This window comes from Colletotrichum siamense (genome assembly GCF_013390195.1).
Source record: "Colletotrichum siamense strain Cg363 chromosome Unknown KSG_Cg363_contig01, whole genome shotgun sequence".
NCBI classification, from domain to species: domain Eukaryota; kingdom Fungi; phylum Ascomycota; class Sordariomycetes; order Glomerellales; family Glomerellaceae; genus Colletotrichum; species Colletotrichum siamense.
The window spans coordinates 7,764,217-7,789,709 of NW_023501014.1; the positions used below are offsets into that span (position 1 = coordinate 7,764,217).

General features: G+C 55.0%; 6 protein-coding genes across 6 annotated transcripts; 2 read left to right on the plus strand and 4 right to left on the minus strand.

Annotated features, from left to right (window-relative positions):
• Positions 1–5,082: 5,082 nt before the first annotated feature.
• CGCS363_v001960 (Chitin deacetylase) lies at positions 5,083–6,723 on the minus strand (the record flags this gene model as incomplete). Its single annotated transcript, XM_036633809.1, has 5 exons — positions 5,083–5,143; positions 5,255–5,422; positions 5,488–6,367; positions 6,423–6,487; positions 6,554–6,723. The coding sequence occupies 5 exons, from the start codon at positions 6,721–6,723 to the stop codon at positions 5,083–5,085; spliced, it is 1,344 nt and encodes a 447-aa protein (XP_036502802.1).
• A 5,440-nt stretch (positions 6,724–12,163) lies between these two features.
• wbpA (UDP-N-acetyl-D-glucosamine 6-dehydrogenase) lies at positions 12,164–13,537 on the plus strand (the record flags this gene model as incomplete). Its single annotated transcript, XM_036633810.1, has 1 exon — positions 12,164–13,537. One exon carries the CDS (start codon positions 12,164–12,166, stop codon positions 13,535–13,537), a length of 1,374 nt encoding a protein of 457 aa, XP_036502803.1.
• A 955-nt stretch (positions 13,538–14,492) lies between these two features.
• On the minus strand, positions 14,493–15,150 carry CGCS363_v001962 (uncharacterized protein; the record flags this gene model as incomplete). Its single annotated transcript, XM_036633811.1, has 3 exons — positions 14,493–14,518; positions 14,876–15,054; positions 15,104–15,150. 3 exons carry the CDS (start codon positions 15,148–15,150, stop codon positions 14,493–14,495), a joined length of 252 nt encoding a protein of 83 aa, XP_036502800.1.
• A 1,424-nt stretch (positions 15,151–16,574) lies between these two features.
• CGCS363_v001963 (uncharacterized protein) lies at positions 16,575–17,326 on the minus strand (the record flags this gene model as incomplete). Its single annotated transcript, XM_036633812.1, has 2 exons — positions 16,575–17,147; positions 17,285–17,326. The coding sequence occupies 2 exons, from the start codon at positions 17,324–17,326 to the stop codon at positions 16,575–16,577; spliced, it is 615 nt and encodes a 204-aa protein (XP_036502801.1).
• Positions 17,327–20,469: 3,143 nt separating this feature from the next.
• On the minus strand, positions 20,470–23,010 carry vsp-1 (Sorting nexin mvp1; the record flags this gene model as incomplete). The annotated part of the gene is made up of 5 exons (XM_036633813.1): positions 20,470–20,679; positions 20,730–21,323; positions 21,371–21,510; positions 21,557–22,357; positions 22,518–23,010. The coding sequence occupies 5 exons, from the start codon at positions 23,008–23,010 to the stop codon at positions 20,470–20,472; spliced, it is 2,238 nt and encodes a 745-aa protein (XP_036502798.1).
• Positions 23,011–24,123: 1,113 nt separating this feature from the next.
• Positions 24,124–25,114, plus strand: rplO (50S ribosomal protein L15; the record flags this gene model as incomplete). Its single annotated transcript, XM_036633814.1, has 2 exons — positions 24,124–24,446; positions 24,529–25,114. 2 exons carry the CDS (start codon positions 24,124–24,126, stop codon positions 25,112–25,114), a joined length of 909 nt encoding a protein of 302 aa, XP_036502799.1.
• Positions 25,115–25,493: the final 379 nt, after the last annotated feature.

Consider the following 25,493-nt stretch of genomic DNA (forward strand, 5'->3'; position numbering starts at 1 on the left):
GAATCAACGCTCTACTCAGGCTCAGGTAGAGTGTGTGGTAGCATCCAGCTAACTCGCGGTCCGGGGGTGGGCATGGACCGCGCAGGGCCTCTCTCGGAGCCAGCAACTTGCTTGACCTGACATTGAGCTGCTTCTTCGACGATGTGCGGTCATGTCTCGCAATACGGACTATTGATCCGAGTGCAGCAAGTTGCTGGGCTGGGCCGAACGATGGACAGATTCGGGCATGGCGACAACGATGCCAAATCTAGCGTCAGCTGAGGCAATGGCAAGCAAGAAATCAACAAGCAGCAGCAGGTTCGATCATGTCCACTTGGTACAGCCACGGGGTTACGGGAACAGTCAAACGCCATTGGGCAGTTTGCAAGGGGATCAAGCCATCTAACGACGTTTCCCGCCAAACGTGTGGTTGGGTGGTGGAGATGAGACAACCATGCCATCCCATATCCATGTCCAAAAAGAAAAGGCTTCAACAGCAGCAGCACCACGCACAGCGGCGGCTGCAGGTGGATGGTTGGATGGCTAGGCGGCAGTACATCTGGTTTGATGGCTCACTTCAGGACCCCCCTGGGTCCTACGCCGGGTCTCCTTGGCTCGAAAAGTCGTTAAGTCTCCTCCGTGACTCTCTGAGCTGAGCTGTTGCCGCCGCAGATGTTGTCCGCTAGATTCGCTTGAATCCGAGAAACGCCATGATCGCCACCAGGCGGCAGCCTGTATACGGGCGGTACAAAGCCCGTCACTCTGCATTGTGTGCGATACTGGAAAAGGACCAATTCGCTCACAAGACGTCCAGAATAAGGATCGGCGTGGTCCGAGGGGACATGTGGCGTCGTCAAACGTCGACATTTGGTATGGCGCAGAAGCAGGAGAGAACCCCAGGCAAGCAGCAAATTCGGAATAAAAAGAAACATCATACCGCACAGGCATACACACCAAAGAAGAAGAGGCGCTCAGATGGCGCAGCAAGAGATGCACGGCCGGTGCGACGTTCAAGACGGGAGCCGCTCGCTAAGCAAGACAAGGGAACGGCGTCCGTTTCGACCGGGGGTGGGTGGTCAACTGGTGATGATCCGGCCCTAGGAACTTAGCGCGGTGATGCTCTCCGCTGACACCCCTGTCCAATATACACGTCAGTTTCAACTTCAGGACACCGCTGCTTGCTGAAGTTGTGAAGTGCAGCCTTCGTGCAGCTACGAGAGATATTTTGGGCGTGAGCGCGTGGATTGGGCCCCTGGGGGCTACCACACATGCCACAAAGGCCATTTGGGGTTCTTGGCCCCCGTGTTCGCGGGTGATCTTCGCTTCGAGAACGACGGGGGCGAAGGAAACAAAAGAGCCGCAGATGGATTGGCTGCGGGAAAGCGTTGGCTGGGTTCGGTTGGGTTGAGCTTGGTGACTAGGCTGCTCCCTCTAGAGGCAAAGCCAACCAACCTCTTTCCGAGAATAAGACAATACTGCATCGGCGGGGCAAAGGAAGTCTTTGGGGCGGCGACTGGATGGTCGATATCGCTGATGGTTGCTGCAGCAGTGAGCTGTGAATCGGATCAAATCAGATCAAACCCCGGCCTGCCAAGCCCGTGTTCGTGGGTTCGTAGGCTGCAAGAGTGGGCACCAAAAGACGTGGTACGGTGCCTGCCCATGCAAGTGGATGGCCTCCGCACGCAAGTAAGCTTAGAATCTGGACTGTCGATGAGAGGACAGACAGGCTTCAGCAGGCCAGGGCAAGGCAGGTCCGTCAACGCCTTCACTCAGGCACACACAGTTGTGCATTTCCTCTGTGTGGTTTAGGTAGATGCGCGTCTTCGCTCTAGCTGTCTCTGTACGCGGACGCTGACCGAAAACTCCGGGCGAACGACATCGTGCGTCTCGTACATGGTTGCGGCATGTATAGCGGCGCGGCCTAATGTCTGTGGGATCAAGCCAATGCTGCCAACACTGCACTCGTGGTTCTCGACGGCCGACAAGTACTTCGGATGACTGGATGAGACAGGATGAACGACACAATTGGTTGTGTGGGCTCGCTCTCAACGCTTGCCTCGAGCCTCCTCCTACTTGGTACTCGAGTTCAGACCGCTGAATCATCCCTTCCACCGCAAGATCTGGCCTGCCAACGTTTGTCTGGTGTTGTTGAGGGAAAGCAGCCAGGCCCCGGGAAAACCATTGCATCGATGAATGATATCCCAATTGCCAAGAGGACCCTTCTTTGCAACCATATCCTTTTCCGTGCCGTCGCTTCTCGTTTGGGAAATCACCGGTTGGAGACGCTTTCTTCTGCGGTTGATTGCAGCCCCTGGGTAATAGCAGTCAGGGTAAGGGGAGGGCACTGCTTCGAAAATGGAAGCTTTTGTTGCCCCCTCTGACACAGATGGCGGTTTGCCGGTAAGCCAAGAGGTTCCAGCGGTAGGTGCGTTGAGGACGTGCGGTTGCGGTCGTTGTGGCCCGTATTGGTCTCTCCTTGCTAGGCGCGTAAGAAGAAAAGGCTGTGGCGTTGACGCTCCAGGTTCATCACACCATCGGTGGGCGTTGTAGTAAGGTCCTTTGGACATGGGTGAGGGGAGAATATGGTAGTCGCATCACAGGCGTCAATCCCCAGGACCCAGCTTTTCAGCCTGGATGGATTGTGTGACTGGATGATGGATGAGGCGGACTCTAGCCCCCGTGGGAGGGTGAGAGATGGAAAGCGGGGCGGAAGAGAGATGCGGAAGAGGCTTGCATGGTCGTTGCGATGAGGATTGATGGTGAGAAACACATCGACAACCTCAAAGTAGCAAGGGGCCAGAATGCTGAAGGAGGGGGAGTGGGTTGCGGTGTGTGAGAGGGTGGCGACGGTGGGACGAGGAGGAGAGGAGAGGAGAACCGGGGGGAGAGGTGGAGGGGACGGGAAGGGAGATGCACACGCCCCTCCCCCCCTTGGCTTCTCTTGCTTAACCGTCATAAAATGCCCCGATGCAAGTTTGCAACTATGCATATATCCGTTTACCCCGATAGTAATTGGCCGGGGTTACAGGTCGCGGGGAATTGGACTCGGAGGGGTGGGTCCAAGACGCCCGACTTCCAGTGCTAGCGGCGGCGGCGGAAGCGGCCCCACATCGACCCCCGATGAGAGTTGGCGCGGCGCTAAGCACGCGGCATCCCAGTTCCTGCAGTAGTCGGGACCTTCTTTTCCAAGGTTACGCACGCTTGGCACCTCGGGGACCGGGGTCCTCAGCGACCAGCCAGTGGTGCCATTCGACAATTTCTCGCACTGAGCTTGACGTTGAGGTAAGATGGGAGGGACGTTCCGCGCTAGGGAAGAAGACCGCACACTTCGTCCGGAGACACAGGACTGTGAATGGCACAGAAGAGGCTTTCGTGTATGCAACGTACCTCGCACCTTCATCCTTGGCCATTAACCACGTTGTCCATCCTGTTTGTTTGCCTCACCATATGGTGTACTACTGCCTAATCTAAGCATAGTATTCGCCGCTGCAGTCTGCTGGTCGGCACACTATCGAATTTCCCCCACGAAATGCTACGGTGCGGCACGTCTTTTTCGCCCCCATGTCGACCATCGAGGCGCACCTTCGCAGTGTCATCTCGTCGCATGTCAACCCAGCACGGGGTTAGTTTAGTCCCGAACTTGCGTGCGCATCGCATCCCAAATTCCGGACCATCCAAAAGATCGAATGACAGATGTTCTACCGCGCAAGTTGTGCTGCTAACATGATCCCAAAAATAAGATGAGCTCTGTTAGCTCGACGGCACTAGCTCGCTGCTGGCCAACCCACTTAGCTGGGCGCTAGCACCACAGAAGAGCACGGCCTGGCGGAGTTTATTCAGCAGTTCCGCTGCCCCTCAAGGGGAAAGGATCGAATTCCACAAGTCGATGATTTCCCAAGGTGAAAGAAATGCGTCACGATTCAGGATCCTTGGGCTTACGAACGAGGCCCTTGTCGACAGAGGCAGCTTGGTAACAACTTCGACCGCCTTGTCTAAGCCCACTGCACAGCTGTTTCTGCCGCACAGATCCATTTCCCTCTCGCCGTATCTCCCATTCGAGTAATAACCTCGCCGCCGTGCGTGTGGGTGAAGCTTTTTTGGCGTTCTTCGCTTCATTGCTGACTGCGTATGCCATCCAATGCCCACGTAAGCTGTAAGCTCGGGTAAAGTCTTGGGAGACAGAAACCTTTGCCGTGCCTTGGCAGGCCGAGACGAGTGCCGCACGAGGGCTGCCAGACCCCCTCATCCCAACCATCGCAGATCGCTAGAGTCTCGGCACCACGAAAGCTCGTCATACGTCGTAGTGCATCGTCGAAATTCCAGAAAACTTTTTGCTGACCGAGGCAAATTGTAAACACCGGTTTTCGGGGCATGTCCTGCCGCGATGGTGCCACTGCGATATGAGCGTAGTCCCTCTTGAAGCATCACCAAAATGATCACGAGAATTGCGTTTCTCCGATGCTACGCACAAGACATCTCGGGCCTCCTCGTATCTGGAAGGTAGCCACGAAGAATAAACCGTTGTAGCCTGCCTTGCGACCCAAGACAATTCGGAGGGGACCGACCTGCCACGGGGCCTGTTCAGCTGCGGGCGGCGGCGAAACAAAGACATGGACAAGCATTAGGAGCACGAGACCGGCCGTTGAAATGTCGCAAAATAGGTTGAGACATAATCGCTCACGATTAGGTGTTAACATTAAACTATTTCCAACGCTTTTGCCGCGATGCACTTGCGTTGCAGCTGCGTCTTTATCCATCGTCTCGGCCGTAGAGATCATAAAGGTAGGTGGGAAAGGTTAGACAGGTCGCAGTGCGTCCGACGCCGACTTGGCTGTCAATAGGCAGACGCACGTTGAGATGCTAACGGTTTCTTCGCCCGCCTGCCCGAAAACAAAAACAAAACATAATTAATCAAGGTTTTTGACATTGCCCCTCATGTTCGTTGTCATTCCTGATTGACAGATTGCAAATGAAATGGCTTGAGTAGAGACCCTGGAAGCCAACGAGGGTGCCCCGAGGATCGACCATGCTGTGCGAGTATGGCGGCCAGCCTCAAGGTTCAGTGCAGGCCGCAATACGTGCTGCACCACAAGTCTGGCCCGATCAATTGCAGGTGCCGAAAAGCGGCTGGCAGCCAGTTCCGCAGTGCGTGTCAGTGTTACCACTGGTTACATTCTTGTCAGTATATCAAGTTTTTCCATATGATCGCTATCGGATGAACCATGCCCGTGGAACAGGAAAGCTGGGGAAGAGGTGATATGGGAGAATGACTTACCAGAAGCCATATTGCGAGCAGCAGGTCTTATCACCGTTGTTCTTGCACGTGGCATTGAAATCGCTGCCGCAGAGACCGTTGGTCGTGTCGCTCACGCCGGAAGATGGAGGTGAGCAGGATCCGAAGCCCGATTGGCAGCCGGTTCCGCAGTATGACAGGCTGGAGCCGCTGTGTAATGGGGCAGTATCGTCAGCTGTGTCCTTCATTGCGTCAAATGTTCCCGGGGATCTTACCAGAATCCATAATAAGAGCAGCAGTTTCCGAACGCAGAGTTCAAGCATGTGTAACCAGTGGTGCCACCGCAGGTTTGGTCCGGCGAAACATTGCCCGTAGCCACAGGAGCGGAGGATGTTGACGCTCGAGAAGACACGATCAGGGTAGAGGACGCAGCGGCACGAGACGCCGTGGTCGAGGCTGTGCTTCCGGTGCTAAGTGCGCCACCAGCTGTGCGGTACCAGTTCTCCCTGGGATCATTGAGGCACTCGCCCACGGTCACCAGACGGTAGCCACGCTCCTTTGCAGTGTCAATCATAAACTGGGTCAGGTTGACCACAGTTTGATAGTGGACATCATGGGACAGCTCGATGTAGCTATTAGCGGCCGCGTTTGTCGAGACCCCATTGGAGAAGCGGTCCTTGCTAACCTGGATCAAGGTCGGAGAATCGTTCTCGTAGTCCTTGGTATCCACGTTGACATTGATGATATGATACCCTAGAGTTCTCATCAAAGTTTGACAGCCCGAGCCAGCGTTGCACTCAAGGAATGGGGGGCGCATATAGGTTGGAATCCAGCCGAAGAGGTTTCGGAACGCCATCTCATTGTAGATGATTTCCGTCCTCTGGATAGTGCTGTTGACCTCGTTCAAGTTGCGGTGGGTCCAGGTATGGCTAGCAATCTGGTGGCCGAGGCCATACATCCGACGCAAGATGGCGGGCCATGGTGTAGTGGCGTCGTCTATGCGCTTCTTGCCGATGTTGTTGCCTGCGACGAAGAAGGTGGCGGTGACGTTCTGGGCCTCGAGAAGATCAAGGAGTTGGGATGTGTAGATGTAAGGGCCATCATCAAAGGTCAATGCCAAGGACCCTGGGTTGGCGCAAGTGGTGATGATTGAGCCTAAGAGATCATGCATGTTAGATCCATTCCACGATGCATAAGCAGATGAACACACCATAAGGCACGGATCCCACAAGGGTACGGGAGATGCTCTCCGTGCTGGCGCCGGGAGGTGGGAAGCTGCCAGGGACGTGTTAGCAATGTGCGGCGCATGGCGAGCGCCGTCCGACGTTCCAATCGACTTACAAGGTATCGCAAGAGTCGCTGTATTCGAGCTGGCATTGCGAGCCGCCGCAATATTCTTCCGTCGTTCCACACCAGCCGGCCTCACTACAACACTCATCCGGAGCGCAGGACCCAATTCCGGGCCCGCACTCGGCGCGCTTTCGCAGCGGATTGTTGAGAGTGGCGGCCATGGCGGCCCCCGAGAGGACGAGAGACAGTAGCGCATGCATGGCTAGAGAATATGAGGCAGTTCGCGATGCAAAGAGGGTATGATTCCGGTCGATCGACACTGCGGGCGAGATTGCAATAGAGTTCACGGGTCGTTTGAAGACGGCAGAGAGCGGTATTTACAAAAAGATGCGTGCCGGGCAATAACTGTTCGTCGACCACGCCGAGAAGTTGGATTTTACACGCCGGCTCTGCCAAGGACGCCGACCTGAGTCCAGTACTTCGAGATGGGGATAAAGAGAGCAGAGGGCTGGCTGATGGAGGCGGTACCGCTTGGCAGCTGGTCCATGGCGCTGGCCATGTGCATATAATCTCAATATTTGAGCTCAAGATCTGGTCAGACGGGACAGACGGCACTTGCCAAAGGAAGGCTGGCGTCCCGACCCTCGCGATACGAGGCGTTGCCCCTCCAAGTCGTGTGGTAATGCTCCATTGTTCAGCATTACGACCTCGCGCTACGTCGTTGTCCACGTTGTTGGAGCCGTATATCCGGTTCTGGCATTGGAGGGGCCTGATGTGACCGACAATGACAGGCCAGGCTACCAGCAGATGCCCACAGATGGCCACATCAAGTCCAAAAGCTGTGAACCGTTCAGAAACCGAGAATCGCCAACCATGCATCAAGTTGCAGAGAAGCCCATATTGGGATCCTCCCGATGATGACCCCGACGTGCCCGACTAAAGGCTGGGATCCGCAACTAAAGCTGGGTACGAGTCCAACTGCAGGTGAGCATGGTGTGTTGGCAGGCTAACGAGTAAAAGGAAGAAAAATTTTCAGTCAATATGGAATGGGCTGAGTGAGACGGTACAGATTGGGACCTTGCAGGCTTGCAGAAGCTGAGTGAGCGAGTGTGTGAGCAGGCTGGTGTTGGTGTTCCCCCAGCTTGCCCAGGCCAACCAGCCATAAAGAAGATCCACGGCAGCTGCCCGTTGTGCGCTGGTGATTGATTAATGATGTGCTTGCAGTGCTTGCAAAAGAACAGGGGAAGACCCAGAGGTAGATCAGCGACCAGTACCTGGGATGTAACCGGCTGTTGGCCGGGTGGATGAAGTTCGAGAAATCCCCCTGGTCATAAGCTGTGTGCCCTTGCCGATATGTCATTCAACTATCCGAGCGTGGTTCGCGGGGCCAGGACAGGCTTAGCGGGAGGGGCCGGGGTGCTTTGGGGCTTGGGCATTGTGACCAAGAGGCACGCCAACGAACCCTCACGTCGCAAGTATCTTTTCGGATTGTATTGTTGCCCCGCGTAGTGCCCAACGAGATGAAAATGGGGGAGGTTGACAGAAATCGAAATACGGCCTTGGAGGCTGGGGAACAGTTGTCGTCCTCCTTGTCTCAAATGTTGTCCTTGTGAATGACTGCTGTTGCCGATCAAGGGAGAGCAAGTGACACCGCAACTAGCAGTGCAAGCGCCAGGCTGGTGGTATCTTCGTTCCTCTGGTCGGGTTGGGCGCCGCTGGCACTTTCGGAAGCGCCCGTCGCTGGTCGACTCCGAGGATCTGGTAACCAGCGATGGAAGCTCCGAGCACCGGCGTCAGCAACAAGTTGACCGCCTCGGGACTTACACGTCCCGTTCGACTGGATTGACTCTTGCGGTTTCTTTTGGTTCCGAGAGGCATAGCGCCCACGCCAATTGTCTCTCCTTCGCAACGCTCCGCAGCGTACTCTCTCTCGACACTAGCTGTCATTCAACAATCAAGGAGCAACAAGTTGAAGGCTTTGGGACATGACCCAGGATGGCAAATGTGCTCCAATGTTCTTCATGCCGTCAGCAATTGATCCTACTCCCCGCACACCAACCTCTCTAGTGGGCTTCTGGTCGGATGATTTCTTTGCCTTGGGGGAAAGTGCCCGCCAGCACTAGTCGGAATATTGAAGTCATCTTCGGTTGGACAAGTCCACAAAGTGGAATTGATCGAGTAAAGTGACGCAGCCTCGTGGGATCGGGTTTCTCGTATTACCAAAAGACGGAGGAGGACAAGTCATGAGACCGAAGCGGTGCTATGATGGCTTCGGCCAATGGCGTCCCGGGCGTCATACAAACAGCAAGATGCACCTCGTCTTCTCTGCATTACTGGCACAACTTGGCACCAACTTGGCAGGGCTGCGGCTCCAATACCCGTGCTCGATGCGCGCTGTCGCGCTATAGTTCTAAAAATTGTATTGCATCTCGCATTTGCTGTGCAGATGGCGCCAGTGTAGAGGCCTTGGTTTCCCAGCTTGTGGTTCGCCAACTCACAACGAAGGCACGAAGTCCCACCAATCATGCCGTTGTCGAGGACACACACTGCGAGAAGAGGCAAATCCAGGTGCTTAGGTCATTCGAAAGACGCCTTCAGGCCGCAGAGAACTAGTTTGTCAGTGCAATTCGTGCACTAGGAGCCTGGCGGTGCGCCTCGCCTGGAAGTGTCGCGTCTCTGGTGTCTGAGAAAGGTCGGCAAATGCTACATCATTATGGTGAGAAGGCGGAAACCGTTACTGATGTCGCCTGTCGAGCTCGCTGTCGCCGTCACCGCCGTCCTTCGCCGGCCAAGCTCGACGGAACATCGTTTTCTCGGTATTCGAGCCCCTGTAGAGAAAAATTGCGGCAGCTGAAACCAGCTGAACGGGATTTGATGCTATTCCGGTGGATGCGGGGTTCCGCGCCGTCGAGTCAACTTCTTCCCGTATTGCTCTACCACTTTGAGCTTCATCGTTGCTTGTTTCGATGAAGCGTCATGCCACGACATCTTCTCGAGCCAGACGCTGGCCCAAGAAGCAGCAAGAAATAACGGTGCGCAGGGCTAGGCAGAACCGCTGTGGCTTGACACGAGATGACGGGATGATGTGCTCAATAGGGGCCGCGTACGTACAACGAATGTCCCCTGTGGCGTCGCGCCAGTCGTGCCGGGCTCGGGACCGATGAGATGAACGAGATCTTGGCAGCCGTTTTGTCGTTCGTCATCTCAAGGGCCGTGGAAGGGACGAAAAGAGCAGCGGAAGGCGTCTGAGAAACAGCCGGCGGTTGGCGCCGTTCTCCACCACGTGTATGCCGCCCAGTGCAAGGGGCAGGTTGTGGCTTAGCAGTTTGGATCGGTATGGCTAATGGTGGACGATGGTAGCGCAGACGGGGGGATCGTGGAGGACGGACCGGAAAGCCATTGATGGACTCGCACCCAAAAGAACGAAAGCTGGGGTGGTGGGTGATTGAAGCGACAGGGGGGGCTGGTGGTGGAGGGGCGTGAAGTATTCGTAAATTGAGGGGGGAGGTGTGGTTGTTGAGCGGAAGAAGTGGAAGAAGGAAAAGAAGCAAAGACGGGGCAGAAGAACCCCGCCTTGATGCATGCAATGCAATACCACCCACCTCACCCGCCATTCGAGTACGGATACAGTACAATGCAATTAACAGGCCTCGCCAGCGCACAGACTGAGACTTGCATTGAGCGGGGGTGGGGTCGCCGGTCGACCGGGGCCTCGGTGTCCGCTCGTCGTGTTGCATATGCATGACATGTGCATATGCATCGTTTTTTTTGGGCTGTGGCCGCGCGGGGAGGAAAGCAGAGCAGAGCAGAGCAGAGCAAACAAAGCAAAGCAAAGCTGGCCAAGCATCGATGCGTCGAAAAGCGTCCTTCCAGTCTTCCATCGTCTCGTTCCTCTCGCCAATCATCCCATCACAACCCCCTTTTCGGTGGACTTCTTTCCTTCTGCTGCGCTTCGACACAAAACGTCGCCCCATTCCGACTTCGTGAATTCCTCCGCCAAGACAATAGCTTCCGCGACCTCGAGAGATGCATACGCATACGCATTACCCAGAATCGTCCTGGATGCTCAGCCAGACAGGGCAGCAGGGCATGCCATGGCACGGACAAAGTGCCAAAGACTCTCTCGCTCGTTCACTCCCAGTCTTCTCCTCGATGTATCTCGTACCTCGCAAGCCAGGCCATCCTGGCCCCCCACTGCCTCCCCCCTTCACCTCATGCACCCCTGCCGATACTTCGCAAGCTTTTCGTCGAAGAACCCTTTCCAACGCCTCCCAAGACTTCACGGTGATTGAGTGAAAATTTCGGGCTCATGGACGCGCAGTTTAGGCCGGTCAGAATGTTGTGATCGTCGGTTCCAAGGCCGGTGGCCAAGCAAGTACCCCCCTCGGCCTTGAGATGCGAAGGTAACCCTAGGGTAGCTTCACGTCTCTGTCGATTCATCTCGATCCAGCACCCTGGCCGCCGCTTACGACCTCGAATATGGCCTGCAGCGGATATCATGTTCGAGCTCCGCGCGAGCCTTTCAGAGTTCCAAGAAGAAACACGCCTCCAGTCAGCCAGGCAACGCAACCTTTTCCCAATGGACCAGGAAAAAGTCCTCAGCAAGAACGACAAGGGCGTCTCTGCATGACATCAAGCGTCGGAGGGGACCTCGGCGAAAGTACGATGAACAAGCAGGGGAGATGAGTGTCTTTGCCTGCTTCCTGCATCCGGGCTTGCCAGCTTGGCGATCCCGCGCTGGGTGAAGGCTGCTGCTGCTGCTGCCGTTGCTGGTTGGGGAGCACCACCTTCTGATGTTGTTCTGCATTCCGGCCGGTGCGAGAGATTTTGCCATTCTCGTTGTGCTGATGCCATACGGAGTTATTGCGCTACTTCTTCCTTCTCCGTGCAGCGTCGTCTTGCCGAAGCGCGCCTGTGGTGAGCTTGGTGGTTGTGGTTGCGCTTCGGAGGTGGGCCTCCTCGCCCTTCAGCCACCTTCAGGCCGCTTGCCATGAACTGTTTTTGGACACACTATTGCTGATGGTCGTCTGTTCGATTCCAAGTCTGGTCTGTCCGGGAGCTAGCCTGGACCTGAAACTATGATCTCGTCTTTTCTTCCCGACTTTGATCTGCCCACGGCCCCGTCGCCATCCAGACGCGTGCCGCCGGCTTGGAGCCTCAGTCGCAGAGTTACTACCACCACCACCATTATGGCGTCCATGCTTTGGATGCTGCTGCTGTTTCCGCCGTTTGGTGGTGCAAACGTGGATCCCGATTAGGCCCGGCGACACCCAGGTTGATGCCATGTCCATGTCTCAATCATTGCTTTCCGCAGACAGGTGGCATGAAGAGGCTGCCGCCAGTCCAAAGTCTGGGCAACCTCGAGCCGCTGACGCCAGGGACAGCCCGAAGGTGAGTGGGCTGTCTCCTCCTGCTGCTTTCCCATCATGTGTGTCAGTGCCTTAGTTGGCAAACTCTTTTTAACTCCCGTCCTCGTTCCTTCGACTGAACTCTCTTCCTTCCCGTCGCCGCGCTCCTCTTCCTCTTTAAGCCCTCAAGCCAACTTGGCAGTGGAGTTGACTTTTAAGATATCATAGATATCTTTCTCGTGTAGCTCTTCGTCGACACTCGTTCTTCTCCGCAACTACCCATCGTTCGTTTGATACCCCCCTCGCCGTCGCAATGGACTCTCAACTTCTTACACCCGATACTCCGGAGCGGTCTCCGACTTGCCGCGAAGCTTTCCCCTTCAACTCTCCAGAATCCTCCAAGGACCGAGCCGAGCCTTGGGAGTTCTCTCACGATGGCTACTACCCCATCACTCCTCCCACGGAGGAGTGCGAATCAGACGAGGAACTCGCAACTATTGCCAGCTCCATTGACCTCGAGGCGGAACCACTGGTTGCCGTCATTGGGGTAGGATACGTTGGAGAGCACCTCGTGGGCAACTTTGCCCGCAAGTTCAACGTCCTCGGTTTCGATGTCTCTGAGGCGCGAGTCCAGAGCCTCGAGAGAGAATTCGGCCCAGACAGTAAGGCCAAGTTCACCAGCAAACCCAGCGATATGGGAGCGGCTACACACTTCCTCATCTCAGTGCCCACGCTTCTGCGCCCAGACCAGACCGTTGACACTTCCTTCCTGCGGTCCGCGCTCAAGAATGTTGCAACATACGCCCGCGCTGGCTCCGTAGTGGTCGTCGAGTCATCCGTCGCTGTTGGCATGACCAGAGAGCTGCTCGGCCCTCTTGCCCAGGAACGCCACTTCTTCGCTGGCATGTCTCCTGAGCGTGTCGACCCCGGCCGTGTTGAGCCTCCTGCTCACGCTATCCCCAAGATCGTGTCCGGTCTGGACGATATGGTCCCCGGTTCGCTGAACGCCATCGTCCGCCTCTACTCGCAGGTTTTCGACAACGTCGTTCCTGTGTCGAGACCTGAGGTCGCCGAGATGACCAAGTTGTATGAGAACTGCCAGCGTATGATGTGCATTGCTTTCGCCAATGAGATGGCTGATGCCTGTCTTGGACACGGAGTCGACCCATATGAAGTCTCTGGTGCTGCTGCGACCAAGCCATTTGGATACATGCCCTTCACACCTAGTCTGGGTGTTGGCGGCCACTGCATCCCCGTCAACCCGTACTACCTTCTCTCCAACAACCAGTTCCCTCTCCTTCAACACGCAACGGAAAGAATGCGCGCGCGTCCGTCGGCCATCGCTCAGCGCGCTGTTGATGCGCTGTGCGCAGAAAAGCCGCGGCCGAGCGTCCTCGTCGTAGGCATGGGCTTCAAGAAGGGCCAGTCCCACCTGGCAAACTCTCCTGGGCTCGAGCTTGCAAAGAGCCTCGTATTGTCTGAGAAGGTCGATGTTTGCTGGGCCGATCCCCTCGTCAAGCAGGAGGCGGTACCACAGATCCCCCGCCTGAATGATGTCGAGGGCTGGAATGTTAAGTCGTTGGAAGAGCGATTCGACATGATCATCGTTGCGTTCAGACAGAGTGGGCTTGATTTCGATGTCCTGAGCCAACTGCAGAGCACGCGTGTTGAGATGTGGTGCAACTAAGGTCCGGAAGGCCAAGGGTTGCGGCTGCGCTGGGCTGTAGGTGGCGTTCTCCTCAGTTCGTCATCGTCGCCCAATCCCACCATTCCCTCTGTAATGCTTTCACGAATATTTCTTTTTTTTTCCTCCTTTTCCTCCAATCACCGGGGTTTCCCATGAAGTCTGGCGCTGTTGTTTGCTAGGAGATGTATATTGGAGCAAACGGCGGCTCGGACGCAACACACGGATAACGATGGATGTAATACCTCGGGGTTTTCCTTGCTTGTCGTTTCCTTTCTTCTCTCATCGGCCGGTGTCAAAGGTATGTTTGGTAGAAAAAAGGCCGATTAATGCGCCGAGACGCGATCGAACTGGATGAGCATTGACGGCCGAAGATAGATGTGCGATACATATTTGCGGGAAACTGTTCCTAATTTCAATTCATAAGTCAACTTCCTCAGTTCCACCTCGTCGTGATTGTCGCCATCTCTCGATTTCAAATTGCGGGCAAGCATCGTCCGTCAGCATCGAACCCACTATCGTTGGAAATTGCCGGGTGAGTCTGTGACCGTCGGGCCCCTTCATGTCTTGTGCGTGGCGCCAACCGCTCCTCTCGGTGCTGTAATTTTTGGATACCCCATATCAATCTTGAATGTCGGTCTGTCGCAAGCAAGCAAGCACATCGCGTTCGTCCGGGCAAGCCTCCATTTAAACCTCCAGTCGACAGTAATCCCAATGGGTCGTCGGGAAACACGGCACATCCCCCATGTCCTCCGCTTCTCAAATCAACTAGTTCTCACGACCATTTGGCGGATACGATGTCTGACCGTCGCAATTCGGTGCCGAGCTGCCGGATGCCCCGTTCTGGCGAGGCGTTCGAGAAGGTGGTCAGAAGGAAGTCCAGTGCGGCGGCCGAGAAGCGCGGGCGCTACTAGACTATAATAAACCCAAGCTGCCATTCCCTATCAATCCCCCCATCTCATCGACAACGATAATGCAAGTCGCCTGGGAGGATTATTAGTTTATCAAGATCCTCCGTTGAGCGCGCAGTATCTTCCCGGCCCATATCGCGTTGCATTATCTATTGATCTGCGCGGCATCGGCACCGGGCCGGGGTGTTGTTGGCCCAGCCTTGCCGTTTCGAGTCGACCAGATAAGAAGGTTGCTTTTTGGTTCCCTTTTCGGCGCGACGGCAAACCAAAACTCAATGGTTCTTCTGTGATAGATGCAAGTGATGATGCCGATGCAAGAGGAAGAACGGGATGATACGAGGAAATGATACCGAATGTTCGAATGGAGAAGCTGAGCAGGGCGAAGATGGTGTGAAGAGCGGTGAGGGAAATTCTCGGTTGAGAAGCATACCTAGCAAGTTAGCTCGATGGTTCAGACGAAGGGCAATGATTGACGAGGTTAAGCGAAGAAGGTTGGCGGATGGTGTGGTCGGGAACGGTCCCGTGGTTTCCCCCCTCATTCCTGTTTGGGATCTGGGTTGCTTTGATTGTTCTTTTGGGAGTGCGTTTGTGACCAGATTGAGCAGCGATCTCGACGTCCTCGGTGATCTGTACTTGGCATGTGCCGTGGGCAGCGTACCCGAAGTCGCGGTGCCGCGGACCGCGGGCTTCAAATAGTCTTCTCATAATGATGGAGGGGGCGACGATCCAGCTGATCAAAATACAAACGCACATCTCACTGCATGCCAGCCTCTAAAATCATCGCGCTAGAGCTGTTGTCAACGAGAAAAAGTCCATATGTCGTGGACTCTCCATCAGTAAGGTGGTTGGACCGCAGCGGACCAGAGGCGACCGTAGTAGGAATTAGGCATAAACTTACTTATGTACCGGCAAGACGGCTCGCACGGAGCCCGGGGATGTCGTCTTCGGCGTGTTCAAGTCCATGACAGCTAGATGCTTGCCGATCATGCTGCGCCATCGCTGCGAGGGTCGGACCGGTGGTTTGCGGAGGGCGCGCACTCCGTCCGGGGATGTTTGTGTAATTCTGGGTCAGTGCCCATCATTAGAGACATTTCCCGGTACTTGCTTCCAGCCTTGCTTTTGTAAATTTCCAAGCATTTGGTCTTTCAGCAAAAGACTTTTGATAAGGAATCAAAGAGATGATGTAGAACTCGCGATTTGAAGCTCGGGAGCTGATGCTTTCAGCATATCATCCGTGAAGGAAGCAGACAGGATACTGTTGGTTTTTTGAGATGAATATTCTTTACCAAGTAATCCGAGTAATCATCTATGCTCTTCGGGCTTGACATAGCCTCCGTCTGACCACATCACCACCAACTTAGTCTAGATGCCAAGTAGTTGATAGCCAGTCGGTGAAAGAGCGCAGGCCCAGATCTCAGTGTCAGCCATGCCTTTACTTCATGTTGCGTCATTTCTCTTGCTAATAGAGTGTGGGCATTTCGGTCTCAGCTTCTTGATTCCAGGCTCTGATGCTCCCACGTGTCAGTGTCTTGGACAGTAAGCCACACATTGAGGGTCTTTTTGGCCGTGGCTGTGAGAGTATCTTACAAGCAGGACGTCTAGACCCCTCGTCGTCATCTCGCACGATTCTTGGGATCCTAAGCAAAGCCATGGTCTCACAAGCATGCTTGGCCCCTTCAACGTTGCCCAATAAGACGACAACCATGGCCACGACTCGCGAGCCAAGGCTCGGCTTGGCATATGGAGGCGCACTTGACGAAGTTCTTTGATTCCCCATTCGTAGCCTGCTATCTGCTCTAAGAGGGGGCTTGCTCGAAGAGGGGGTTTGCTCGAAGAGGGTTTGTTGCAGAGGAATCTAAGCCAGATTAGAACCTGCTGGCCTCTCCTCGACTGCATACCATTTCTTTCGAAGTCTGAAAAACATATGACATGAATGGACATGAGTGAGATGGGAAGATGTTGTTATGAGTCAAGGAGCAATCCGCTCGAGGAGCGTTCTTTTGGGTATCTATAGTATAAGAAGCCCTCCAACTCTCCAAGTGCCTTCCTGAATCTGAAATCACGGCCAAACGCCCTCTCAATCAAGTGTCGCACCTTAGCTGAACCCGTCAGAGACAGTTGACTAAGACTCAAGCAACGATGATGGTTCCCGGAAGACCTCCACCCATAGATCCATCCTGGCCAGGGCCATCATCCTCGTCATCAGGTGTCTGGCGATAGCCAGGGCCCTTCGGGTGGTCGTCGGCCATATCCTCCTCTTCGAACTCGGACTCGGACTCGGAGGAGACGAAGAGCTCACTTTTCTCGATGCTCTTCTTATCGGAGCGGTTCTTCTTGGCGGGCGTCTTCATAACTCGGCCGGTAATAGTGCCCTTGGTGCTCTTCTTGCTCGAGATTCCCGGAGCCTTGCGTATCTTGGCGAGCGCTTTGGCCTTAGCCCGCTCCTCGGGGGTCTTCTTCGTACGATTAGCGCTTCTGAACCGGCACTTAATGCAGGTCTTTCGGGAGATAGCGCCCTCAGTATCTGTGAACTGAGTCTTCGGCATACAGCCCCTGTGACTGGAACAGAAGCACTTGTCCTTTGGGTCGTGCAGGCAGGGTCGGGCGAGATCTTTCATCTCATGATTGCCCCTTTTTTTGTAGCTTGAGATGTTGCAGCAAGAGTGGTCTCCCTTGGCGTCATTGGGGAGGAGCTCCTCCTCCTAGGTTGATGTTAGCCTCTTGTATGCATAAATCGAATTGGGGAAGGAGAAGATAGGGTTTTTGTGTTCGTAGGTATGTATACATATTTGTGTTTGTGTTTGTGTGTGTGTGAGGTAAGGGGGGGGTTTCGGCTTACAGAAGACGACTCGCCAGAGTCGGCATGGGGGTCGGAGCCCATTGTAGATATAGGTAGTTGTTTGGGGCTTGGGAGGTTGGTGGTCGAGGGTCGGAGGTCACAGAGGTCGGTGGTCGAGGGTCGCAAGTTGGATGTCTGTTGTGAATTGAGTCTGAAAGAATGTGAAAAGACTTGGTTGGACAATCTGCCAAGAAGACGTCTTCTTATACCTGGTGAAAGAGGTGAGTTCGCGAGAGATCTACTGACATGACTTGGTAAAGCTTGAGATTGCAATGTCATCAAAGCCCCAAAAGGGTTCAAACAGCACGCTGTTCACCCGAGAAGTGAAGATCTAAACCTGGCTCGCGGGATTACTTGCGTATGTAGAGTTTGTCTGGAATATTCCGCTGTGACAAGGCTAGCATAACGCTATAACCCAAAACACTGATTATTCCAGCAGATGAGCGTATACATGGTTATGAATAATTGAATACATCCAAATTTACGCCAATTTTCCATCTCAGACATTTTGAGAACGCATACCACCGCAATTCTCGAATTCATGCTATTCGTCAAGCCCTTCCGAGACTTGCTTCATCGGAGCGAAGGATAGCCTTGAGGCTATGGATTGACCTCCTCTATACAATGCCTCCACTTACACGAAGAAGTAAATGCCGATCGTGGGAAACGCTCACGAGTCACGATATTCAGTCGACATATGTTCTCGTACACAACTTCTCGGAGCAGGATATTCGGCATACACGCGGGCAATTGGGAACGATCGACAACTGACTCCAGAGATGTCTTCTTGCATTCTGTATTGCCATACGCCAGGTCTGGCCACAAATCTCCATCTAAGCCTTAACCGCCTCCCAAAAGACTCGATCGCACTCTGTATGGTATTTCGTTCCGTTAGACTGCAATAAGTTGGCCACCCTTGCCACCACCCATGCCACCACCGGGACCATCGTCGTCAGGGCCGGGGTGGCGGCGGGGGATGTGGACGGTAGGCATGTCGACATCCGTCTCGTACTCGCCATCCTCGTCGTCGCTCTCCTCCGAAGAGGAGACGAACAGCTCGCTCTTCTCCTTCTTGTCTCTCTTGCCCTTCTTGGGGGTGGGGGTAGCGGCGACCTTCGTCTTCTTGGGCGTAACGCTCTTCTCGATTCTGCCGGTCTTGGTGGCCTTGGCCTTCTTGGGAGTTCTGGGGCCGCGGGGCGTGGCCTGGGTAGTGCGCACTAGGTGCGGCTTCTTTTTGGCCTTCTGCTTGGACTTCCAGGACTGCTGGTTATGCTTCTTGCAGACGAGAAAGTCATCCCGTTCGCCGTCCCGAAAATCCGCAGGAGGCGCACAATGCTTTGCTCTGGAGCAATATCTCCAATCCATGAACTCGGGACGACCGTACTGTCCTCCCTCCTTGCAGAGGCGGATAGCATCGTCGGCGTCGTAATTGGCATACGTACAGTCGCCATGCTCGTTCCGAACCTCATTCCCATGCGGGTCATAGACCTTGGCGCGGCGGCGCTATTTGAATCGTCAGTGGGATAGAACCAGGTGGAGATGGCCTGATGGTATCAGGAGAGGGGGGAAAAGGGGTAAAGGAGGACTTGAAAAGAAAGGTCAACGGTATCTCCTTGGTGTCAATCAACGAAGAAAGAACCCCCCGGAATGAATCTTCAGAAAAGAAAAGAAAAGGCTCGACAAAAGTACCTAGGCTTCAAGGGAAACAATGGACACTTACAGCCATGGTGAGAAGGCAGCGTCGAAGTGCTTTGATATGTGTGTTTTTGTAGAAAATACTTCTTTTTGTGAAAGAAGCATTTTTCGAAAAAGTGGTGATCTCGATTAAAAAAAGACAGGCTGACAAAAATTCTGGAAGAAAATGGATTTTATCCTTGGAGGGAGAAGAGTACTCGGGGACCTGGTCAGCTTCCCTAGTCGACAACTCACGATACCCTCAAAGCCCTAGCGGAGACTGCTTAAGAGACCATTCACCCAAAGAGTGAAGGTCCAGATTCAGCTTTGACCCGCTACCCATGTGCCCTCAATGCTCTGGGACGTTGTCTTCTGGTGAGACTGGCGCGGGACCAGCTCCATAACGGAAGAGGTCACTCCACGAAGACTCTCCAAGCCCTGCGGGAGGTTTGGAAGATCAAATGTGGTAAAGGTCCGAAGTTTGGAGTTCATTTCATTCCAATCCCTCGCAAAACCATGAACTAGTGCCTTGGTTGGATACAATGTGTTGGATATGATCAGCGAGACGAAGTTTTGTTTCAAAAGCATCACTTGTACAACTTATATGTACTTGAAGTATCAGAAGTGTGCCTCTACGATAGAAAGTGCAGAGCTTATCTGCCGGAATGATACCATGAGGACTATTTGAAGCTACATGCTCTGCATTCGGCAGCGGTGTCGTATGCTCAAAACAAACAGTACGAGGACCACCTCAAGCCAGGGTAGAGAAATGACTTGAGGATGGAAATAGATAAGACCTCGAGAGAGACAATGATACTCAAGAACTTTTATTACTATTCATCACAGTTGACTAAGAGCATAATTGTACAGCATCATCAGCTGCCAAGCGTATGAGCTACAGCCAGTTGAGACATGAGAAAGTCTGGTGAGGATAGAGAACAGAGAAGAAAGATCGCAGGCGTGGAGAGCCGAAAAGAATTTCAAGCTGCAAACTTTGCTCAAACCATACACCTATACCGCCGGGAGCCCATCTCGCAACGGCTCGGTTTCCACCGTGGTCTCCCTCAGGGAGATGGAAACTATCAAGTTCGCCGCGCCTTTTTCACAGAGCCGATGGTTCACCCAGGTCATACACATTACATAGCATGACTATGCCGAACAAGACATGAGACCGTCGCCATTCAAATCCAAAGACAATGTATGTAAATCATGCAAACATCATGTAAGCAACGAAATTAGGGGTCATGTATTAAGCAAATTTCGTAACCAAAGGGTATTCGGCAACGTGTCCGTGCTCTAAGAAGTACATTTGGTGTTTGGAGACATTGCGCTAAGAAACGACACATCTTCATACAAACTAGGAGACTGCCGCTGACAGTCAACATGGGGGATTGTCGAACACATCTGGCGGATACAAGGAAACACCGGAACGCCAGAGAGATGGAAGGTGAAAACGCTGGGTATGCAAATCGAAATTGACCCGGGAAAGAAAACACGACGTAAGAACAGGACTAGTCGCCGAGCGGCATGCCCTCGAGTTCGTCGAGCAGGCGACGCCAGTTGTCGGCCAGCATCTCGGAGTACTTGACGCGCTCCTGGGCCCAGTCCTGGTTCCAGCGGGAGACGTGGAACTGCGTGTTCTGGAAGTACATGAGCTCGTCGCGGATGCACTCCTTGACGAAGATGGAACGGTTGTGTTGGCTGACGATGGATTCCTTGTCCTGCGGCCTGTCAGTGCTGGTGTGGGGAAGACAGGGGAGCCTTGACATACCTTGATAATGGCCTCCACTACCCTCTCAATCTCGCCAGGCTTAACCATGCCCTCAGGCTTGCTGCGGAGGTTCGCCAACTTCGTTTCGTTGGTCTGGATGCGCCTCTCGAGATAGGGGATGTTGTCCTTGTCCAGGCGCTCTCTGCGGTCAAAGAGCTCGCGAACGCTCACAAGTGCGTCGCGCTGGCGCTTGAGGTCCTCCAGAACACCCTCATCCCAAGCCTTACTCTCGTCCTCTATGAGGGTCTGGCAAGTCCTCAGATGCCGGCTCATGGAGTTGAGGCCATCGTTGAGCAGCGGCACCTCGTTGGTGTCAGTTGCGTAGGTATCGGCGCTCGTCTCGGTCAAGGATGCGAGGGACAGGGCGATGCGCGCATGGTCAGCCGCAACTCCCTCGGTGCGCTTCACCAAACGATCCATGATGTTGCAAACGTTAATGTACAACTCAGCCGAACGGCGGATGCCCGAGCGAGTCTTGTCGAACAGAGCTTCGAGAGTGGGAGGAAGGGAGTCCTCAAGGCCGGGGGGAAGGACACGACCTTGGAACTCATCCTGAACTGAAATGGTAGCCTGCTTGCGCCACACGGAAAGTTCCTGGTGCTGTCAGTGTAAGGTGCTGTAGCGACAAGTTGGAAACTTACAGTTGGCACAGTGAGGAACATGATGATGAGCTGCTCTTGGCTAAGAACGGGGTGGCGCACGAGAGCGTTCAAGAACCTTGCCAGACCCCGACGACGCTTTTCGATGAAGGCTCCGTCATTGGACAAGTGGTTGCCGTTGACTAGTCTTGTTAGTCGTGGTCGTGTTCTTGCGATACCTCAACTTACCAGCAACACGCTTGGGCGGCAACAGAGGCAGCACCCTGAAAGGATAACGCTTGTGCAGGCAGTCGAGAAGCCAGACGAAGTCGCTGTAGCGGCGGATGACCTTGCTACCCCGACGTATACTCGACACCTCGTAGTTGTGGTGCTGGAACATAAACAGACCTTCCTTCTCTGGCATCAGGGTCACAATGATACTCTCCTCAACGCTGCTTCCCGTTCGCCCACTCGTGGAAGTTCTCAACGCAGGGGCACTTGGAGTGTTTCCGGTCGGCTCGCGTCCACTACGGCTGGCGCCGCCAAATGGACTCGTCACCTGAGGCTGAGGGGGCTCGTTAAAGCCGCCTCCAGTGTTGTTGCCATCAAAGTAGCCGCCGCCCCAGCCACCTGGTGATGTGCTGGGAACTACATTCTGGCGGGCGGAAGCTGTCTCAGAGGTAACGGTCGCTGTCGTGTAAGAAGACATGGTGCGACCGGCGATAGCGGTGCTCGGCGACGCGCCGAAGCTGCCATTGGTGTGGCCATTGCCGTTGGCGGCCGGGCGCTGCGGGCTGGCACCGTTGGCCCTGCTGGGGGATTCAGCGGCGGCGTGGGCGTGACCCTTGTGTACATCGGGAGAGTTCCATGGATCGTCGGATTCGGGGAAGTCCATCGGGGGTTGGGGCAGGCTGGCAGGCTTGGGCGGCGATGGAGGAGGTTCGGGGGTCGGCGTGTGAGGAGCTGTGGGAGGTTTGGCGGCAGGAAGCTCGGAGACGGGAGGCATCACCGGAGCAGCAGTCAGGCCTGCGAGCTTGGGGAGTGGAAGGTCTGGTTTAGTGTATTGGCAATTAGCAGCGAACCCCACAGATTGCGCACTGATAAGTCGATAGTCGATAGCTCGGCGAACAGGGGCCGAGTATCGTCATGGGGAAGTGCGAGAGCTTGCGGGAGAAGGGAAGATGAGATGGAGAGACAGGTGTAGACGTACTTCTTCGTCGCTCATCGACGGTGTCGAGGCTGATTGTCTCGTTTTCCTGGGCCAAGGCAATGAGAGCCAGCAGGACGTTGAACTCACCGCGTCCGACAGCTATGTCGCCACCTGCAGCTGGGACAACCATGGACATGATCTGCGCCTGCTGGTCAGCTCCGAGGCGCGCAGCGGCAAAGAGCTTGGCTATGCCGCCTGCATTGACGCGCCCCGCGTTGCCATCCTCGCGCACGACAGTGTCGAAGGTCTCGATGTAGGCATCGGGCACATCGGAGGGGGGCAGCAGGTTGCGGACGACGTCGGCGCGGGATTGTTGCTTCCTCGGAGTGGGCATGTCCCAGGGCGAGCCTTCGGCGCCGGCGAAATCGTCGTCGGTAAAGAGGGAATTGGAGCCTGACTTGGACATGGGCTCTTCGTCAAAGAGAGATCGCGAAGGGGCGGCGGAGGTATTCGAGGGCGATTCGCCTGGTGGTGAGGAACCGAAGAGGGACATGACGGCGGTTATTATGGCGATCGAGCGTATCTGCGAAACGAGGTATTTGGATGTAGCGTAAGGTATGGGCCGATTGGGTTGGGTAGCACCGGGGAGCTGTACGCCGATAAAGTTCCCTCCAATTGCTGTCGAGAGAAATCGAGAACGCAGCGAAGGGTGCTAGACTCGTAATTGATGCGTAATGGAGTGCAGAGGGCGCGGTGCCGTGTAGTGGTAGCAGTGCAGGGCGGCAGATAAGAGAGATGGAGGTGAGGCAGAGAAGAGCACGTAAAGCTGGGCCGCGTCAGGAAGCAGTGTAGTCGCAAGTCCGAGATGCAGTCGTTACCTTGCACCCACCGTGAAGACCAAGCTGCGAACGGTGACGACGATGTCTGTCGTAAAAGACCAAGCAATGGCACACGCAATGCGACCGCAATTGTCCACAGACGGAGACCCCGAAAATCAGGAGGCAAATGTGCCAAACGATAAAAAGCTTGACAGATGTTTTTTTTTTTGTACCTTTGCCTGAGCTGGTCTGTTGTCGCCGTTGTCCGTCCAGTTTGGAGGGGGAGCTGGGGCGGAAAGCGTAAAGCTTGAGACACCCTCGAGGCGGGCCGTGGACGAGGGAACGCTGACGACACTGGTGACTGACTGACTGTGGTGGACTGGACCCGACTGGAAACCTGCGCCGAAGCCTGAATCGTCTGTGCCTGACTTGCAGCTCCTGCCCTGCGCTGGGCCGCTAACGTTGGCTGCTGGGCATGCTGATGCGGAGCAAACACGCCCTGTCGCAAGTGCTGAACATGTGCATCAGAGGGGGGCGGAGGGGGCGCTGGGGCACTGACTAGGTAGGGGGAGCTTCCCTTCCAGACCAGGGGCCGCTGTTTCCATTGCTGACTTGCATGCACCGGGTACGTACTCGAAGAGGTGCCTTATCGATTGGAGCTGACATAACCACTCTTTCTGAGCCACTCTTCGCTAGATGTCACCAGCCACGCTACCTCCCGCCTTGTGGCTTGCACACGGCTGCCAGCTCCGTGAGGCTCCGTTGGAAATTTTGGCGGCAGCTCGAACCTTGGGCCCTGGGCTGCATCACCACTCCCCCGAGTCCGTCGCCACAACCCACCAGTCGCCATGCCCCCGAGGTTAACTCCGTTGCATGTAGCAACATGCTGTAGCCATGTGCTGCGCCCTTCGACGAACCCCACGAGCCTCGTCTCCCTCTTCGCCGGCCTGTCCATCGGCACCCGCAATGCTTCCATCCTCGCCAACCTGAGGGACAACAGGGCAGCTTACAACAAGCGCATTCGAGTCGGTCGAGGTCCCTCCGCCGGCAAGGGCAAGACGTCTGGTCGAGGTCACAAGGGTCAGAAGCAGCATGGCCACGTCAAGCCATGGTTCCAGGGTGGTCAGACACATTTGATTGTGCAGAAGGGAAGAAAGGGTTTCGACAACTTGTACGTGTGGCCTAGCACACCAACTGCGCTCGAAATGCGACAATGCATGTTCACGTCGGGGCTAGAAGCTAACAGAAGGCAGGCGCGCACCCATCATGTCCAAGGTCAATCTCGACAAGCTCCAGGAGTGGATCGACGCCGGCCGCCTGGATCCCACCAAGCAGATCACCGTGAAGGAGATTATTGAGTCGGGTCTTATTGGCAGCGTCAAGGACGGAATCAAGCTGCTCGCCCGCGGCAAGGAGGAGCTCCGCCAGCCCCTTGATATCATGGTCTCCCGCGCCTCCGCCTCAGCCATCGAGGCTGTCGAGAACGCCGGCGGCAAGATCCTCACGAGGTTCTACACCAGACAGTCCATCAAGCGCCTCTTGGCCGGACAGAGTGAGAACACCGACAAACCGCTGCCCCTCGGCAAGGAGCACGTCGAGGCCTACCTCGAGAAGGCCCGCAGCAAACCTTTCCTCTACAGACTTCCCGATCCCACGAGCCGTTCCGATATCGAGTACTACCGCGACCCCGCCCACCGCGGATACCTGAGCCACTTGCTGAAGCAGGGCGAGTCGCCCAGTTTGTACTTCAAGGTCCCCGTGCCGAAGAAGCGTACAGGAAAGGTCAAGGTGCAGAAGAAGGAGGAGAAGGTGGTTTCCAAGGAGAACCTCCTTTTCTAAACTACTGTTTTACACCAGTAGTTGAGGATGCAGAAGGGGATGAAGACGAAAATAAAGCTCGATTGTACCATTACTTCTCGGCGATTTGTATGTACAGACATTGTATACCAACCCCCATGCAAATATGCTGGGCCTTCTCTCAAGCTGCCAGTTCGGTTTCCGTCTGATATCAACGCTCTCCGCATGTGCGCCTGGCGGTTCAGGCAAAGTCGTCGCAGTAAGGAGGGCATCGAATCAGAGTTCAGCCTAACTCGTAGTTTGCTGAAAACCCATATAGGCAGCCCAGGCCACCGACAGATCCTGCGGGCTGCTCGGAGCTCCTGATGGGAATGTGGGAATGTCGATGTTCCGAGAAAGCGTATCCGTATCACGGACGACT